At 46.1% G+C, this 19,587-nt stretch overlaps 1 protein-coding gene across 1 annotated transcript; it reads right to left on the bottom strand.

Annotated features, from left to right (window-relative positions):
- Positions 1-1,277: 1,277 nt before the first annotated feature.
- LOC125446643 (zinc-binding protein A33-like) lies at positions 1,278-19,090 on the bottom strand. Its single transcript, XM_048520369.2, has 6 exons — positions 18,530-19,090; positions 9,456-9,551; positions 9,145-9,378; positions 6,860-6,882; positions 4,735-4,955; positions 1,278-3,112 (listed from the first exon to the last, which is right to left on the bottom strand). Exons 1-6 carry the CDS (start codon positions 18,950-18,952, stop codon positions 2,520-2,522), a joined length of 1,590 nt encoding a protein of 529 aa, XP_048376326.2. The 5' UTR covers positions 18,953-19,090; the 3' UTR covers positions 1,278-2,519.
- Between the last annotated feature and the right edge of the window lie 497 nt (positions 19,091-19,587).

Genomic DNA, 19,587 nt, shown 5'->3' with positions numbered 1-19,587 from the left:
CAACTGTCCACCCTATCTAATCCTCTGATCATTTTGTATGTCTCTATCATTTCTCAAGTTTCATTGTCGAATCTCACTGCCTGATCCATCCTCTCCAAAGGGTCAGAGGCCCCAAGCAATATCATTGGTCAAGGCTCAATTTAGTTTTCTTGCTTGTCAATTACACAGTGCAAAGACATGAAACAGACGTGTCCACAGTCACCGATTTGGCCTAGCAACCTCTGGTTATACACCCTCAGTCACTGTCACAGGAAGAACTTCATCTTTAAGCACCATATCACAGGGACAGAAAATGTGTGTATGTCAGAATTACAGCACAGATACCACAGGGATTGTCACTGCGTGAAATCAGAATGACAGCACTGGTATCACAGGGTCAGTCTTTGTGTGAATTTTGACTGACTGACTGCACTGGACATCAATGCAGCATTGTGCTGTCCATAGTATCAAAGAACCCTGGCCAAATGGAATTTGTGTGGAATCAGAGGGAAGTCACACATTGCAGAAGTTGTGATCACAGAGCAGCCACACCGGCTCCACCATCAGAGACAGGCAGACGGAGCAGGTTAGATCCTCAGTCAGGTATAAATTCGGTTTACAGGTGGCCATCTCGTTTGCTGTATCTCACTTTACTTTCATAGAACATAGAACACAGAACACTACAGCGCAGTACAGACCCTTCGGCCTTCCACATTGTGTGGAATCAGAGGGAAGTCACATTGTTTGAAGTCACACATATCTCACAGGAAGGTGGGATGACAAGGTGTGGAGCTGGATGAACACAGCAGGCCAAGCAGCATCAGAGGAGCAGGAAAGCTGACGTTTCGGGCCTCGATCCTTCTTCAGAAATAGAGGGATGGGGGGGGGGGGGGGGAGGGGAGGGAGTTCTGAAGTAAATAGGGAAGGAGAGGGGGAATAGAACCTCACAGTGTGAGTTTCTCTTGAACTTCCAGCCTCCAGGCTTCATTTCACCCATTCCTAGCTCATTTCTGTATGGGCTGACAGGACGAATTGTAAGTCTGCTTCAGGAACAAGCATACTGCAATGGGTCTTCCTGATTGATCTTGGCAGATTATTGTCCATTTGGGCCACCTAGGTTCAGTGGTTCAACCTGGAACAGTCTCTCTCTCTCCACTGAGACATGGAAATATTGGTGTTGGGGCGGGGGAGTTGGAATAGAAATGAATGTTATTGAGAACAGAGTTGGACTGTGAATCAGTCACTGGTATGTCTGAGTTTTAAAGCTTTGTCAAATAATTTGAAAACCTATGCAGGAGTCAGTGCTGTGTACCAGTTTAATGTTACCAAATCATTTATTTGACAAGCTAAACAATTAACCAATTCCAACAATAATGAAAGAGAAAGCTATCAGTTCCTTAATCAATTGATCAATGTTTTAAAGATGCTGATTGATATCTCAGCAGCAATAAATTGGAAAACCCTCCGACAAGCGGGTTCATGATTCTCATTGACAGCACGGCCAGCGTGAAGTAATTTGTACACAGGGGTTAGTCACAACAAAAGTGGCCTGAGCTTACTCATTTTTTTCTGCTGATTTCAATCCAATTATTAAAACTCCAAGAAAGTAGCCACTTGTGATGTCCAACTGCTTTGTCCCTCTTCAGGGGCTATGTTCATGCCCAGGTCTGTTTGAGAGGACAATGCAATGTCCATCTTGACTCCACCTTAAGCCTCAACATAATTAGAGAGAGGTAGGTGTTGCAGTGCATTATTTCTTCCTCCAACACTTAATTAATTCATTTCTTTGTTGTTGTTGTTGCAATCCCTCTGATGGGCATCGTTTGATAATTGTTCTTATAATTATGGGTGATTTGATGTGAGGGAATTCAAGCTAAAACTACAGGAAAGTCATTTAACAGTTACCTTTTAACACAGAGGTTCCTCTTGGAAATAAATGTCAGCAAAAAACAAAAAAATGTACTACCTATTAACAGAATTTCACATGACAACTGAACAACACCAACACATGATGCAGGATTTAGGACTGCTCAAAAACCACGAAAGAAAGATTCAGAATCTCGAAATCCATTCCCTTTTCCAAAAATGCAGATCATTCCCAGGGTTAAATTCCTGACCCTCTTGGCTGAAAACGCAGAGCTGGCAAAGCACATTCCACTTGATTCGACTGTTCCCACCTAACTCCTGGGTTTCCAGCCTAACACCCGGCCAGAGTTTCAATCAGGTTCCCAAAAGTACCAAGAAGTAGGGGATATAGACAAACCCATGAGACACCACCAGACAAATGTATACACTGAGGGCTGGAGTCATGTTTCATTGCTTTCCATTTTATGTCCCCCCTACCCCGCCCCCCCCACCCCACTCTGCTAATCCTTTCTCTCCCGCTATGTGTGGGGAGAGCAGTGGGGAAAAGGTAATATTAACCTCCAAATGTCTCTGCGCCACCAGTTGTCAATTACACAGTGCAAAGACATGAAACAGACATGTCCACAGTCACCGATTTGGCCTAGCAACCTCTGGTTATACACCCTCAGTCACTGTCACAGGAAGAACTTCATCTTTAAGCACCATATCACAGAGACAGAAAATCTACCATTTGAATTGACACAGTTTAAGAGGAGCATCATTTTTACCCTCTTCAAAAAATTTGGACAGAAATAAGGAAAGAGTTTCTCAGTGAATGTGTCAATAAACGTGTAGAGAACAGACATATCATCAGCATTGTAAAAGCTCACCTGTCCTCCTTCATAGTCCAGGTAAACTCCAATGGTCCCAGGCTTCACACTCGGAGCCAGGGTGACGAGTGAGCTTTCAGTGGCTTCATACTCATCCCCATTTATTAGCCACACAGCCCAGTACCCGCTTCTAGGTCCCAGTGTTATCTTTCCCTTCCTGTTTGCAGACTCTCTTGTCACACCCACGTCCCACTCGGCCTTCTCCCTCACCTCCACCTCCCAGTAGTGTTCCCCTGTTGTGAATCCCTGTGACCCCAGAACACATGGAGCCCTGTCAAATCTCTCTGGATTGTCGGGAAGCTGTAATTCCGTGTCACCGTGTCTCACACTGGTCAGGTCCTCAGACAGGATGAGGTTACGATGCGCTGTGTTTGGGTCCAAGGTCAGTGAGGCTGGGGCTGCAAGAACAAAAAATACATCACATCAAGTAATCTGCACAGAAATAGGTGGGAAAACATGGTTTAATGTGCGCTCCAATTTGTACAGGGGCCAGATGTAATACAGACTGGGTACAGCGTATAGTTAGATATATTACCACACTCCAATATGAAGGTTTGAATGACAAAGGCTGGGATGCTTTTCTCTGGAGCGGAGGAAGTTGAGAGCTGACCTTATGGAAGTTTATAAAGTAATCTGAAGTAAAGACAGGGTTAACAGCAGTTGTCTTTTCCCGAGGACGGGGGATTTCAAAACCTGAGAGTACATTTTAAAGGTGAAAGGAGAGAGGTTAAAAAAAGGGGCACTTTTTTTTTTATACAGAGGGTGGTTCGCATGTGGAATGAACTTCCTGAGAAAATCTTCATTGAAGGTACAATTGCAATAGGTAGAAGACACTTGGATAAGTGCATGAGTAGGAATGGTTTGGAGGGATATGGGCCAGGTGCAGGCAGGTTAAACAAACCAGTTTAGTTTAGGATTGCATTCAGCATAGACTGGTTGGATCGAAGGGGTTTCTTTCCGTGTCGCATGACTCTATGTTGTTTTACAAACTAGGTCCAGTGTACAGTTAGATACATTGCTGCTCTCCAATGTGTACAGATGCATCCCAGACTAGGTGTAATATATATTTAGATGGCAGTGTTTATTGTCAAAATGACAATTGATGTGGAGAGGTGATGGCCTACTGGTATATTACTGGACTGTTAATTCAGAGACCCAGATAATGTCCTGGGGACCACGCAGATGATGGAAATTGAATTTAGTAAATATCTGGAATTAAGAGGAAATGATGACCATAAAAATCCATTGCCGATTGTTGGGGAAAACCCATCTGGTTCACTAATGTCCTTTAGGGAAGGAAACTTACCGAGTTTGGCCTAAATGTGAATCCAGGCCCACAGCATTATCACTGACTCTTAATTGCCCTGTGGGCGATTAGGGATGGGCAGTAAATGTTGGCCTAGCCAGCAACACCCTCATCCCATTAACGAATAAAAGAAAAGAAAAGCTTGTCTCTATTTAACAATCCAAAATGGCACCTGGTCTCTCCCAATGCTGTGTCTCACTTCTTCCAAACAGTGGATGCTTTACCTTGACTTAAGCACATTACACCCCGTCAAAACTTTTCCCAGGATTCCAAAGTTGCACCTTAGGGCTCAAAAGCATTCCCTGACTATTCCAATGTAAGGTATGCACCAGCCCTTACCTGGTCTGAAAAACAGCACAAGTTTAAATGTTCACAGCCACTGTGAATACAGACGTGGATCTTGAACAGACCCCCACAAATGTGATAAATGCCATGTTCTGGGAAAGGTCTTTCAATTTCAGACCACTTCCAATTCTTTCAAAAGTCTAGGCATAAAACTGAAATCAAAGCTGCTCTTGTCCCCAACACTGTTGTATCACTTCATCTCAGGTCCCACATAAAGTATGGCCGATTGAGTGAGAGATCCTAGTGGATATTGCCAACGGTGACCACTACCCAATAACAGAACAGCACTTTCAAAAGGCGTAGATGGGTTTGGGAGTGGAGAAGAGTAACCTTTCCAGAGTGTGGACACAAATCTGTGGGATTTCCTACCTGGAGAGATGATCTGTTTCATCTGCTTCCACACTGTGTAGAGTAATGGGCCACGGAATCCTGTGTATTTGCTCCTCAAAAATGCAAGGATCTCTTTTCCTTCTCCTGCTGAGCATTCACTTCCTTCTGCTTCATCATCTTCGGAATCCTGGCTTTTATTGTTATCTTCTTCATCTTCACTGCTCTCGGCATCTTCCCTGTCCTCCTCGTTGGCCGGATACCTGTTCAAAAGAACGTAAGAACTAGGAGCAGGAGTAGGCCATCTGGCCCCTGGAGCCTGCCCCGCCATTTAATAAGATCATGGCTGATCTTTTTGAGACTCAGCTCCACTTACCGCCCACTCACCATAACCCTTAATTTCTTTACTGTTCAAAAATGTATCTAGCCTTGCCTTAAAAACATTCACTGAGGTAGCTTCAACTGCTTCACTGGGCAAGGAATTCCACAAATTCACAACTCTTTGGGTGAAGAAGTTCCTCCTGACTTCAGTCCTACATCTGATTCCCTTTATTTTGAGGCAATGCCTTCTCGTCCTAGTTTCACCTGCTAGTGGAAACAACCTCCCTGCCTCCACCTTATCTATTCCCTTCATAATCTAATATGTTTCTATAAGATTTGTCTCATTCTTCTGAATTCCAATGCGTACAATCCCAGTCTACTCCGTCTCTCCTCATAATCCAACCCCCTCAAATCTGGAATCAACTGAGTGAATCTCCTCTGCAACCCCCCAATGCTAGTGTATCTTTTCTCAAGTAAGGAGACAAAAACTGCACACAGTACTCCAGGTGTGGCCTCACCAGGACCCTATACAGCTGCAGCATAGCCTCCCTGTTTTTAAACTCCATCCCTCGAGCAATGGCAGACAAAATTCCATTTGCCTTTTGAATTAACTGCTGCATCTGCAATCCTACTTTTAGCGATTCATGCACAAGGGCACTCAAGTCCCTCTGCGCAGCAGCGTGCTGCAAATTTTCAACATTTAAAACATAGTCCATCTTCCTGTTACTCATACCAAAATGGATGACCTCACACTTATCAACATTGTACTCCATCTTCCAAACTTTTGCCCACTCATTTAGACTATCTATTTCCCACTGCAGACTTTCAGTGTCTTCTACACACTTTGCTCTACCACTCGCCTTAATGTCATCTGCAAACTTGGGCATACCACACTTAGTCCCCAACTCCAAATCATCGATGTAAATTGTAAACAGTTGCGGTCCCAACTCTGATCCCTGAGGCACACCACTAGCCACTCACCGCCAACCAGAAAAACACCCATTTACCCCTACTCTTTGCCTTCTAGTGGTCAACCAATTCTCTATCCATGCCAATATATTACCTGTAATACCGTGCAACTGTATCTTATGGCACCTTGTCAAAATGCCTTCTGGAAATCCAGATACATCACATCCACAGAATCCCCATTGTCCACCATACAAGTAATGTCCTCAAAGAATTCCACCAAATTAAACATTTAAACATGACCTACCCTTCATGAACCCATGCTGGGTGTTCCCAATGGGACAATTTCTCTCCAGATGTCTTGCTATTTCTTCCTTTATGATAGATTCAAGCATTTTCCCCACGACCGAAGTGAGGCTAACTGGCCTATCGTTACCTGCTTTGGTCTACTTCCTTTTTTAAACAGTGGCATCACATTGGCTGCTTTCCAACCCGCAGGAACCACCCCAGAGTCCAGTGAATTTTAGCAAATAAACTAGTAATTATTTACCATTTTCCCCGTCACCTCTTTTAGTCCCCTGGGATGCACTTCGTCAGGGCCAGGAGACTTGTCTACCTTTAGCCCCATTAGCTTGCCCAGCACTGCCTCCTTAGTGATAATGATAGTTTCTAGGTCCTCGCCTGCTATAACCTTCTAGCCATTAGTTTTCGGCGTATTATTTGTGTCTTCCACTGTGCAGACCAACACGAAATAACTGTTTAATGTCTTGGCTATTTCCTCATTCCCAGTTATTAAATTGGTCCTTTAGAGGATGAGAAGGCCAATGTTTCCTTTCATCACTCTTTTATGATTTACATAATGCTCAAATGAGATTGAATAATCACTCATTGTTGGATTCAGACAGCAAAATTCAGGCATACATTTAGATTAGATACTCACCTTTCTACCCATCTCTTCACTTGCTGCAGGATAAAGAATCAGAATCACATTAATAGACATTTGATGCTGTTTAGGTTGCACCTTATAAAAATGAATAAGCAGTGATTTTAGTAAAATGAGAGCGGACCTGCGAAATTGACACACTCCGCTAATACCACATCAGTTACCCCTGCCCTAAACGCATTTGATAGGGTTTGCTCTGCTGTTTAAGACATTGTAGATACAAAGACCTATTCTCATGGCTGGTCACTATCAGACTGAACCCGTAACATGTCACTCACTCAAGGAAATTGTGGAGAACGGGGACAAAAAAAAACTAAAAGACAATCTTTTAACCTAAATGAAGGAATACAGCAACCATTTCATCTTCACCATGGAGACATTCAACCCCTTGACAATTGAATGTCCATCATGGTTGTTTGAGGTCTCTCTACAGGCGCAAATTGCTGCAGATGCCGGAATCTGTACTGAAAATGCTGGAAATCACAGTGGGTCAGGAAGCATTCCTGGTGGGAGAGAAAGCAATGTTTTGACTATAGATGACGCTTCATCTCCGAGCTAGCGAAGAGTGGCCCTAGACTCGAAACGTTAGCTTGCTCTCTCCCTGGATGCTGCCTGGCCTGCTGTGATTGCTAAATTTTGTTGTTTTCAGTGAGGTCTCTCCGTGTCTTCTTCCAACAGAGGTTAAACCAGTCAAAATTGAGCATCAGCCTCCTGACTGAGCTCGTTCGCACTCTGAACGACCTCACCTTCAACACCACTCGCTTCTTCTACAGTGGAAGGTGTTGCTATGGGTATCTGCCCAGGCCCTAGCAAAACCTAACATTTTGTGAGATACGTTGAATATTCATTATTCGAGTCCTAAATTGCCCTCCCTCACTCATTGTAGACTTGATCAGAGCCTCTTGCAACTCTCTCCACAAGTCTCTTGACAATTTCCACATGGTTTCATCTTCACCTGAGTCCAGCTCCGACTCTTCTGCTCCCTACCTGAACTACTCCGTCCCCATTTCTGAGGGTGGAACGTCTACTACTTCATTATAAGCCAATCAACTCCCTCAGCTGTATTGGCAGCATGTTGTCACATCCCATTTCCTAGTTTTTTTCCAAGTCTGTGGCTTCTGTCCTGACAGAACAAGCTTCCAGAATATTGCTTCTGACTGGTAAAAGACACTGACAGAAACCCTAGAATGTGGAAACAGGCCATTTGACCCATTTAGTCCAAAGTGACCCTCAACAGAGCATCCCACCCAGACACACTGTTCCTACCCCATCCTTGTAGCCCTGCATTTCCCATTGATAACCTGTACATCCCTGGACACAACGGACAATTCAGCATGGCCAGTCCATCTAACCTTCTGACCGTGGGAGGAAACTTCAGCACCCAGAGGAAACCTACGCAGACATGGGGCAGTGTGCAGTTTGCACACAAACAGTCACCCGAGGGTGGACTCAAAGCTGGGCCTCTGCTGCTGTGAGGCAACAGTGCTTGCCACTGAGCCACCGTGCCACCATAAGTCTTCCTGTTTTTCTCAACTGAGGTTTGCCCTCGCTCTTCGCCATTGTGGATAATAGGGCCCTGCATGATGCCTGATCTATTGTTCATATCTCTGCTCACCCCTTTCCTTGCCCTCCCAGCACCATGATAAGTTTTCCCTTGTTGTCACTTCCCACCTCCCAGACTCCGTATTCAACGGACTGTCCTCTGCCACCTCCAGCATGGTGCTCCCAGCAAACACAGCTTCTCCTGCCCTCCCCTCCAAACGGACTGTTCCCTCTCAGACACCCTGGTCCACTCCTCAGTTGTCACCAACACCTCTTCCATCCCAAAAGCAAATTTTCCATGCAAACACAAGAGGTGCAACACTTACCTTTTGCATCCTCCCTTTGCCAAGTAATGTGTCAAACACTCCCTCAAATAAACAGTGATTGCTTTGTTCTGATTTTAATTTCAAACATATTGTTTGCGGTTCAGGCTGTTGTACTGGGGACACCAAACATACACTGTGTAACTACTTTGCAGAACACCCCCATTCAGACATGAGTGTCCCTGAGCTTCCAGACACTAATTCTCCACCTTGCTGTGACACTAATATTTCTGAACCAGGCCTGCTATAATGCTGTAATGGGCTCAATGCTAGCTTGTGAGGCAGCGTTTTATCTTTCAATTCTGCTCTCTTCAGCCTCTAGACTCAACACTCAGTTCACCAATTTTAGATCATATCGTGAATTTTCGTTTACAATTAAACCAGCAATCTAGGGTTTGGGTTATACAAAAGGATCACCTTGAGAAAGGAGATATTATCCTGCTGTTTGACGTCTACACAAAGGTTTGATATCTTCTCCTCAAGTGACGATAGTTCCTCTTCGATTCTTCTTAGTTTTCTCTCCATTGGTTGCAGATCTTCCTCCCTTTTTCTCCTCAGCTCCTCGATTAAATGTTTCTCTTTGTTTTCAAGATATTGATGGATTTTGAAAAATTGTGCAGAGATGTCTTTCTCCAGGGATCCAGTGAGTTTCTGCAAGAGTGACAGAGAGCATTTTCAACAGCAGGTAAAGAATTATGGGATATGAGAGGAAATAAAGGAATACTCACATGCAGTTCAGAAATATCCCTCTGCAGTTGTTGCTTTAATTCACTTTTACTCTCCTTTTTATTCTCCATAGAATCCAAGGATGTTTTCAGCTGATCCTAAAAGTAGAATCAGATCTTATTAATGTAATGTCATTTTTTAGATTACAAATTATGAGGACTGAAGTTCAAGTGATTAACCAGAGGTGTTTTGTTTAACTGGGGTATCAAATACTGCAATCCACCCAGATCAGCACTGCAAACAGAGATTTAAAAAAAAGGATGTGCCAGAGGAATTAACAGGGTCACCATTTCGAGTCCTTTGACTCTTCTTCAGAATGTCTGCTACCAGACTTGAATTTCTCCAGGACTCTGTTCTCATTTCAGATGGCCAGCTTTTGCAGTATTTCACTTCTACTTAGCTGCAAACAGGGGCATTTAAAGCAGATTCTAAAGCCTATCTCCAAATGAAAAATGGAGCCAAGAAATATACATGCAACAGCTACAGTGAACAAAAACATAGCATCAGCAACTACTGTGGAAATTGATTTCTTCAGCTGAGAACAAATCTCCAGACAATCATCTGGTTTTTACACCTTCTATATTTGGAGTTTAAACAATTAATATGCTGTAAACTTTAGTTTCTTCTTTCTGCACAAATGCATGTATATTTTTTCATTTATAGGGAGTTGGACATATTTGTACAAGGTCATAGTCATACAGCACGGAAATAGACCCTTCAATCCAACCAGTCTATACCAATCATAATCCCAAACTAAACTAGTCCCACCTGCCTGATCGTGGACGATATCCCTCCAAACTTTCGCTATTCATGTATTTATCCAAATATCTTTTAAACATTGTAACTGTAGACACATCTACCATTTACTCAGGAAGTTCATTTCGTACGTGAACCACCCTCTTTTGGAAAAAATTTGCCCCTCCTGTGTTTTTTAAAATCTCTCTTTCACATTAAAAATGTACTCCCCAATCTTGAAATCTGCCATTTTAGGAAAAAGACAATTACCATTAAATCTATCCCACTATTTTGTAAACTACTATAAGGTCACCTCTCAACCTCCCCTATTCCAGTGAAATTTTAAAGCATTTTTTAAAATAATGGTCTCAATTTTAATCTGAATATGTTTTAGCAATAAAGTTAATGCTTTCTCTTTTCAATCAAGTGATCTGGCTGGGCTTATTTCTCTCACTAAACTGAACACAGTTAAGTGTATACTGAACTGGCAAGATTACTTCTCATTTTCAATTTTAAATGACTATTTAACAACGCAGGAGTGGGAGATTGAGAGGGGTCAGTGCACCTCTGAAGAGAAATTGAGTTCAGGAGAATGAGAGGAAGAACTATTTGAGATATATGAAGTGCTAAAGGGGATTGACAACATAGATGTGGAGGGAATGGTTCTTCTTGTGGGGCAATCTAGAATGAGATATCATATTTTAGAATAAGGGATAGCAGGTTTAAAAGAGTGATGACTAGAAGTGACTTTTCTTAAAGTGGCTTGGATCTATGAAATTCATTACCCCAGAGTACAGTGGATGCTGGGACACTGAATAAATTTAAGGAGGAGGTAGACAGATTTTTAATTAGTAACGAATTGAAGTGTAACTGAAGCATTTGACAAGATCCCTTCTGGTAGGCTAGTCCAGAAGATCAAAATCACATAGAATCCATGGTGAGTCAGCAAGTTGGATACTAAATTTTCTTGGCCATTAAAGACAGTGGGTAGTTGTGGAGGGATGTTCCTCTGATGGGAGGTATGTGACCAGTGGGGTTCTTCAAGGATCAGTGCTCTGTTATTTGTAATATACATGACTTAGATGAAAAGTTCGGCAGACTGATGAGTAAGTTTGCAAATGACACAAAATTGGTGGAATTGTGGACAGTAAGGAAGGACATCAAAGGATGTAGCAGGCCATACATCAGCTGGAAATTTGGGTGGAGAAATGGCAGATGGAGTTTAATCCAGACAGATGCGAGTTGATGCATTTTGGGAGGTCAATTTCAACAGGAATGAATACTGTAAATGGGCTTAGAAGCATTGGTATACTCGGGGATCCTGGTGTCTAAGTTCATAGCTCCCTGAAAGTGGCAATCCAAGTGGATAAGGTGGTAAAGAAGGGATATGGCATGCTTGCCTTCATTGGTCAAGGCGAGTCATGGTGCAACTAAGACTTTGGTGAGGCCACATTTGGAGCACAGTACGTAGTTCTGCTCAGCTCACATTAGGACGGATGCGAAGGCTTCGGAGAAGGTTCAGAAGCAGTTTACCAGGATGGTGGAGCTAATTACCACAGATATTGAAATCTGTATTGAAAGCAAAATATGCTGGAAATACGGGTCAGGCAGCATCCATGGAGAGCAAGCAAGCTAACATTTTGAGTCCAGCTGACTCTTCATCAGGATGTTGCCTGCATTGGAGTTTATTGGCTATAAGGAGTGGTTAGACAAACTTGGATTATTTTCGCGACAGCGTTGGCTGCAGAGGGGTGACCTCGAAGAACTATATCACACTATGAGGCATGGATAGGATGGATAGTCAGAGTCTCTTTCCTAGGGTAAAAATGTCAAATACTAAGGGGTATAGGTTTAAGGTGTGAGAAGGAAACTTTAAAAGAGATGTGTGAGGAAAATTTTTAAACACAGAGGAAATTGGTGCCTGGAACATGCTGCCAGGGAAGGTCGTAGAAACAGATAAAATAGCAATGTTCAAGAGGCAAGCAAAGAATAGAGGGATATGGGCTATGTGCAGGCAGATGGGATAGCATCATGGTCGGCTCAGACATGGTGGACCAAAGGGCCTGTTCCTGTACTGTATTCTATAAATGCTTATTATTATGGGGAGCAGACAAGAAAATGAAGTTAAGAACAAGATAAGACCCGTCCCGATTGTATTAAATGGTAGAGGAGGCTCGAGAGGCTGAATGGCCTGTTCCTGCTCCTAGTTCTTATGTCTTCTCTGAACCCACCCAAAACTATACCTTCATAGAAGTTATCATTTTAAGGCCTAAGCTTTTCGCATGAGGCTGATTTTGCATCTGTTTATTTGTTTGGCCAGAGCCTGACACTCTCTGCTGTGCACAGATTGTGTAGTCCCACTAAGTCAGCAAACACAGCTTCACAGCATGCACCAAAAGGAGTCAAGCTGGTAGATTAATGGAGTACTTTTTCAGTAAATTCAAGTGGTTTGTGCCAGAGTTTCTCTCCATATTTTCAGGAACAGCTGGAGGGTAGATTTCACAAGCTTTCAGGTCTTCTTTCAAATAGAACAAATGCCTCTAAAAGGGAGACAGCAATCCACAGGCAAAACTCTTGTCATTCCTCAGGCCAACAGCTGAAGGCTTCCTTGGGGTACTGGACAGATAATCATAATTAAACTAATTCCATTTCATCATTCAAAGATAAGGAATATAATGCAACCAATTCACATGTAGTTACATAATGTGAAAATGTAATGGAAGTGTCTCTGTAGTCATATATTGTCATTATTGCAACCATTACAGTGTTGTATTATTACTACAGTGTGGATGCAGGCCATTTCAGTCCACTTGGGCCCTCCAAACAGCATCCCACCCAGAACCCTATTGCATTCCTGTAACCCTGCACTTCCTAAAGCTAAATCCACTGAGCCTGCACATCCTGGAATGCTATGGGCAATTTAGCATGGCCAATCCACCTAAACTGCACATTTTTAGACTGTGGGAGGAAAGCGGAGCACTGAGAGGAAACCTAGGCAGACACAGGGAGAACATGCAAACTCCACACAGACAGGTGCCCAAGGCTGGAATTGAACCTGGGTTCCTGGTGCTGTGAGGCTGCAGTGCTAACCACTGAGCCAATGTGCTGCCCCAATAGCGATTAGAATGGAAGTGTATATTTATTTCATGTAAACTTGGGATAGATACTGCCCAAATATTTGACGTAAACATTGTAATCAAGTAAAAACTAAAAGAACAGAGGATTCTGGAAATCAGATACAAAAACAGAAATATCCGGAATAGCACAGCAGGGTGGGCTATGGATTAACAATTCAGTGATAATACCAGAGACCCAGCTAACGCTCGAGGGACCAGGGTTTGAATCCTGCCATGGCAGATAGTGGAATCTGAATTCAATAAATATCTGGAATTAAGAGTCTAATGATGACTGTGAATCCATTTTCTGTGAATCCATTGTTGGGGAAAAACCCATCTGGTTCACTAATGTTGTTTATGGAAGGAAACTGCCATCCTTACCTGGTCTGGCCTACATGTGACTCCAGACCCACAGCAATGTGGCTGACTCTTAACTACCCTCTGGGCAATTAGGGATGGGTAATAAATGCTGCCTAGCCAGCGAAGCCCTCATCCTCTGAGTGAATAAAGGTGAGAAAAAGGTCTGGCAACATTGTGGAGAGAAGTCAGAGTTAATGTTTCCGGTCGAGTGACCCTTCCTCAGGGTAATGTAGTAGTTCTCTGCTCTTATGGATGAATATTCAGCTCAGTTGCTTGGACAGCTGGTTTTTGATTCAGAGTGACACCAACAACATGGGTTCAATTATTGTACTGGCTGAGGCCACCATGAAGGTCATGCCTTCTCAATCTCACCCCTTGATGACCCGCAGGTTAAATCCCTCTAGCGAGGTCATCGCTCTCTAATGAGACACCAGTCCTTCACTACTGTTGTCATCAAGCAGAGCCTCACTGGAATCAAACTGACTCCAATACAGTGAAACAGTACAATCCTGGAGCCAGAACTCTGCACCTTGACAAAGGATCAACCTGCCTTTGAACAGGAGATAATGGGAACTGCAGATGCTGGAGAATCCAAGATAACAAAGTGTGGAGCTAGATGAACACAGCAGGCCAAGCAGCATCTCAGGAGCACAAAAGCTGACGTTTCGGGCCGAGACCCTTCATCAGAGAGGGGGAAATGGGGAGAGGGTTCTGAAATAAATAGGAAGGGTGTTGGGGGGGGGGGGTGGACCGAAGATGGATAGAGGAGAAGATAGGTGGAGAGGGGATAGGTGAGAGGAAGAACAGGTTAGGGAGGCGGGGACAAGCTGGGCTGGTTTAGGGATGCGGTGGGGGAGGGGGAGATTTTGAAGCTGGTGAAGTCCACATTGATACCATTGGGCTGCAGGGTTCCCAAGCGGAATATGAGTTGCTGTTCCTGCAACCTTTGGGTGGCATCATTGTGGCACTGCAGGAGGCCCACGATGGACATGTCATCTAAAGAATGGGAGGGGGCGTGGAAATGGTTCGCGACTGGTAGGTGCAGTTGTTTATTGCGAACCGAGCGGAGGTGTTCTGCAAAGCGGTCCCCAAGCCTCCGCTTGGTTTCCCCAATGTAAAGGAAGCCACAGCGGATACAATGGATACAGTATACTACATTGGCAGATGTGCAGGTGAACATCTGCTTAATATGAAAAGTCATCTTGGGGCATGGGATGGGGGTGAGGGAGGAGGTGTGGGGACGAGTGTAGCACTTCCTGCAGTTGCAGGGGAAGGTGCCGAGTGTGGTGGGGTTGGAGGGGAGTGTGGAGCGGACAAGGGAATCGCGGAGAGAGTGGCCTCTCCAGAAGGCAGACAAGGGTGGGGATGGAAAAATGTCTTGGGAGGTGAGGTTAGGTTAGATTGTAGATGGCGGAAGTGTCGGAGAATGACGCATTGTATCCGGGGGTTGGTAGGGTGATATGTGAGGACGAGGGGGATTCTCTTAGGGCGGTGTGGCTTCCTCCACATTGGGGAAACCAATGGGCTTGGGGGTCACTTTGCAGAATACCACAATGATACCACTCGAAGGTTGCAGGAACAGCAACTCATTCTGCTTGGGAACCCTGCAGCCCAATGGTTTCAATGTGGACTTCACAACCATCAAAATCTCCCCCTCCCCCACTGCATCACCAAACCAGCCCAGATCAACCCACCTCCCAAACCTGTTCTTCCACTCACCTATCCCCTCCTCCCATCTCAGGTCGCACCTTCATTTCCACTGACCAACCTCCTTGACCTGTCCGTCCTCCCCAGACTGACCTATCCCCTCCCCACCTCCACTCACCTCTATCCATCGTCGGTCCACCTCCCCCTCTCTCCCTATTTATTTCAGAACCCTCTCCCCATCCCCCTCTCTGATGAAGGGTCTAGGCGTAAAGCATCAGCTTTTTTGCTCCCGAGATGCTGCTTGGCCTGCTGTGTTCATCCAGCTCCACACTTTGTTCCTGTTCAAAGGAAACACAGTTATCCTCAGGGCGAACAGGCATCTGGTTCCAGACCGTGACCAGACGCAGCAATCCAGACCTTCAATCCCTCTGCCACAGACTCGATAGAGATGGCTCCCTGGGCACAGGGTAATCAGTCAATTGGGAGAATGCCTCATCACCAAAATACAAAGGGGCTCACCTTTGTCCCCCTCCACCCACACATCAACAAATACCAGTCACGTTTGGACATCAAGCAGTTTTTCCACTGCCTTCGCCTCCATGCCTACTTCTTCAGCCGAACCCTCCCTCCACTGACCCCTTCACCCTCCTCCAACACAAGTCCTCTTCCTGGACACACCCCCAGGCCTCCTACCCTCCCTTGACCTCTTCATCTCCAACTGCCGTTGAGACATCAACCGCCTCAACCTCTCCACCCCTCTCACCCACTCCAACCTCTCCCCCACAGAACGGGCAGCCCTCCGCTCCAACCCCAACCTCACCATCAAACCCACAGACAAGGGTGGCGCAGTGGTAGTATGGCGCACTGACCTCTACATCGCCGAGGCCAAACGCCAACTCTCCGACACCTCCCCCTACCGCCCCCTTGATCATGACCCCACCCCCGAGCACCAAACTATCATCTCCAACACCATCCATGACCTCATTACCTCAGGGGACCTCCCACCTCCCTCCCAACCTCATTGTTCCCCAAACCCGCACGGCCCATTTCTATCTCCTTCCCAAAATCCACAAACCTGCCTGCCCTGGTCGACCCATTGTCTCAGCCTGTTCCTGCCCCACCGAAGTCATCTCCACCTATCTGGACTCCATTTTCTCCCCTTTGGTCCAGGAACTCCCCACCTATGTCCGTGACACCACACAGGCCCTTCACCTCTTCTAGGACTTCCAATTCCCCAGCTCCCAACACCTCATTTTCACCATGGACATTCAGTCCCTATACACCTGTATTCCTCATGCAGATGGCATCAAGGCCCTCTGCTTCTTCCTGTCCTGCAGGCCCAACCAATCCCCCTCCACCGACACCCTCATCCACCTAGCCGAATTCATCCTCACCCTCAACAACTTCTCTTTCGATTCCTCCCACTTCCTACAGACAAAGGGGGTGGCCATGGGTACCTGCATGGGCCCAAGCTATGCCTGCCTCTTTGTAGGTTACGTGGGACAGTCCCTCTTCCGCACCTACACAGGCCCCAAACCCCACCTCTTCCTCCGTTACATTGATGACTGTATCGGCGACGCCTCTTGCTCCCCAGAGGAGCTCAAACAGTTCATCCACTTTACCAACAACTTCCACCCCAACCCCAAGTTCAGCTGGGCCATCTCCAACACATCCCTCACCTTCCTGGACCCCTCAGTCTCCATCTCAGGTAAACAGCTAGAAACTGATGTCCACTTCAAGCCCACCAACTCCCACAGCTCCCTAGAATACACCTCCTCACACCTACCCTCCTACAAAAATTCCATCCCCTATTCCCAATTCCTCTGCCTCCGCCGCATCTGCTCCCAGGACGAGGTATTCCACTCCCGCACATCCCAGATGTCCATGTTCATCCAGGACCGCAACTTTCCCCCTGCAGTGGTAGAGAACGCCCTTGACCGCGTCTCCTGCATTTCCCGCAACACATCCCTCACACCCTGCCCCCACCACAACCGCCCCCAAAGGATCCCCCTCGTCCTCACATACCACCCCACCAACCTCCGGATACAATGTATCATTCTCCGACACTTCCGCCATCTACAATCCAACCCCACCACCCAAGACATTTTTCCATCCCCACCCTTGTCTGCCTTCCAGAGAGACCACTCTCTCCGCGACTCCCTTGTCCGCTCCACACTCCCCTCCAACCCCACCACACCTGGCACCTTCCCCTGCAACCGGAGGAAGTGCTACACTTGCCCCCACACCTCCTCCCTCCACCATCCCAAGCCCCAGGATGACCTTCCAAATCAGATGTTCACCTGCACATCTGCCAATGTAGTATATTGTATCCGTTGCACCCAGTGTGGCTTCCTCGACATTGGGTAAACCAAGCGGAGGCTTGGGGACCGCTTTGAGGAACACCTCTGCTCGGTTCACAATAAGCAACTGCACCTCCCAGTCACGAACCATTTTAACTCCCCCTCCCATTCCTCAGACAACATGTCCATCATGGGCCTCCTGCAGTGCCACAATGATGCTACCCGAAGGTTGCAGGAACAGCAACTCATATTCTGCTTGGGAACCCTGCAGCCCAATGGTATCAACGTGGACTTCACAAGCTTCAAAATCTCCCCTTCCCCTACTGCATCCCAAAACCAGCCCAGTTCGTCCCCTCCCCCCACTGCATCACACAACCAGCCCAGCTCTTCCCCTCCACCCACTGCATCCCAAAACCAGCCCAGCCTGTCTCTGCCTCCCTAACCTGTTCTTCCTCTCACCCATCCCTTCCTCCCACCCCAAGCCGCACCTCCATTTCCTACCTACTAACCTCATCCCACCTCCTTGACCTGTCCGTCTTCCCTGGACTGACTTATCTCCTCCCTACCTATCTTCTTTTCTCTCCATCTTCGGTCCACCTCCCCCTCTCTCCCTATTTATTTCAGAACCCTCTCCCCATCCCCCTCTCTGATGAAGGGTCTAGGCCCGAAACGTCAGCTTTTGTGCTCCTGAGATGCTGCTTGGCCTGCTGTGTTCATCCAGCTCCACACTTTGTTATCCTACACCACACCTGTATTGTTTGCATTGGGATTACAGCACCTTGCAGTGCATAGGTTCAAATGAGGAATGCCATATCTTTTACTGTGTTTTCTGCAACATCAGCAAGTCAACTGTTTTGCAACGTACTCACAGAGAAGTAACAAAGGGCATTCTTGCAACAACAATAAAGTCCCCCTGACCTTGTACTTCCTCACTGCATTTGCCACAGGCAGGAAGCTGTGGCCTGAATGAGCGGGTGAATCTCGGCAAATGACACAGATCAGAGCCTGGACGTCCTCGCAGAACAGTTTCAGCTTTTCATCGTGTTCCGTACAGTGCGAGGCCCTCTCGCCCTCTTCCTCCAGACCGGGGTTCAACTCCATCTTCCGGGCTTTCTCACATAGATTGGCCAGCACCCTGTTACTGCTGTAACCATTCCTGGGGAGAACCACTCGACATTCCGGGCAGGACGCCGCTTTGCGCTGCTTCCCCCAGCACTTCTGGATGCAGGATTTGCAGAAGTTGTGCTCGCAATCCAGCCGCACCGGCTCCACAAACAGGGACAGACAAATGGAGCAGGTTAAATCCTGCATCAGGCTCAAGACGGGTTTGCTGAGGGCCATCTCTGTGGCTACACCTTGTTGCACCTTCACCTTCAGTCTCGTCTCCAGCTACAGGCTCACGGTCATCCGGAAGAAAAAGCCAATCTGACAGTGAACCTTCACAACACTTTCACGATACAGGAAAAGGGCTGATGGGTGTTCATTTCCTCCTATGTGGGAGTAACCATCAGGGCCCTGTCCAACAGAAACACACCTCCCTCTATAGACCGAGATGAGCAATGTTTTCACACTGAAACACATGCAGAACCCCAGTGGCTGGGGGATGCCGACCGAATTGATGATTTTATGAGGATCACCATTTAACAGAAAGAAGCCTCCCTCTTGAGACAGAGATGAGATCACAATTTCTCTCTCACACACAGGGGCCTTAATGTTTGGAATTGTATCCCCGAGAAAACCATGCAGACTGATTTACTGTGATAATGGGAACTGCGGATGCTGGGGAATCCAAGATAATAAAATGTGAGGCTGGATGAACACAGCAGGCCCAGCAGCATCTCTGGAGAATCCTGGGCCTGCTGTGTTCATCCAGCTTCACATTTTATTATCTTAGACTGATTTACTGGTTTTATTCCAGTCTGATTGAGATAGGATGTTCACAAAGAAACGACTCAGGGATAATGCTGGAGGACTGA

Source organism: Stegostoma tigrinum, chromosome 34 (assembly GCF_030684315.1).
Source record: "Stegostoma tigrinum isolate sSteTig4 chromosome 34, sSteTig4.hap1, whole genome shotgun sequence".
Classification (NCBI taxonomy): Eukaryota; Metazoa; Chordata; class Chondrichthyes; order Orectolobiformes; family Stegostomatidae; genus Stegostoma; species Stegostoma tigrinum.
Note: the sequence above shows the minus strand (reverse complement) of the source record. Positions and strands in the feature narration are given on the sequence as shown.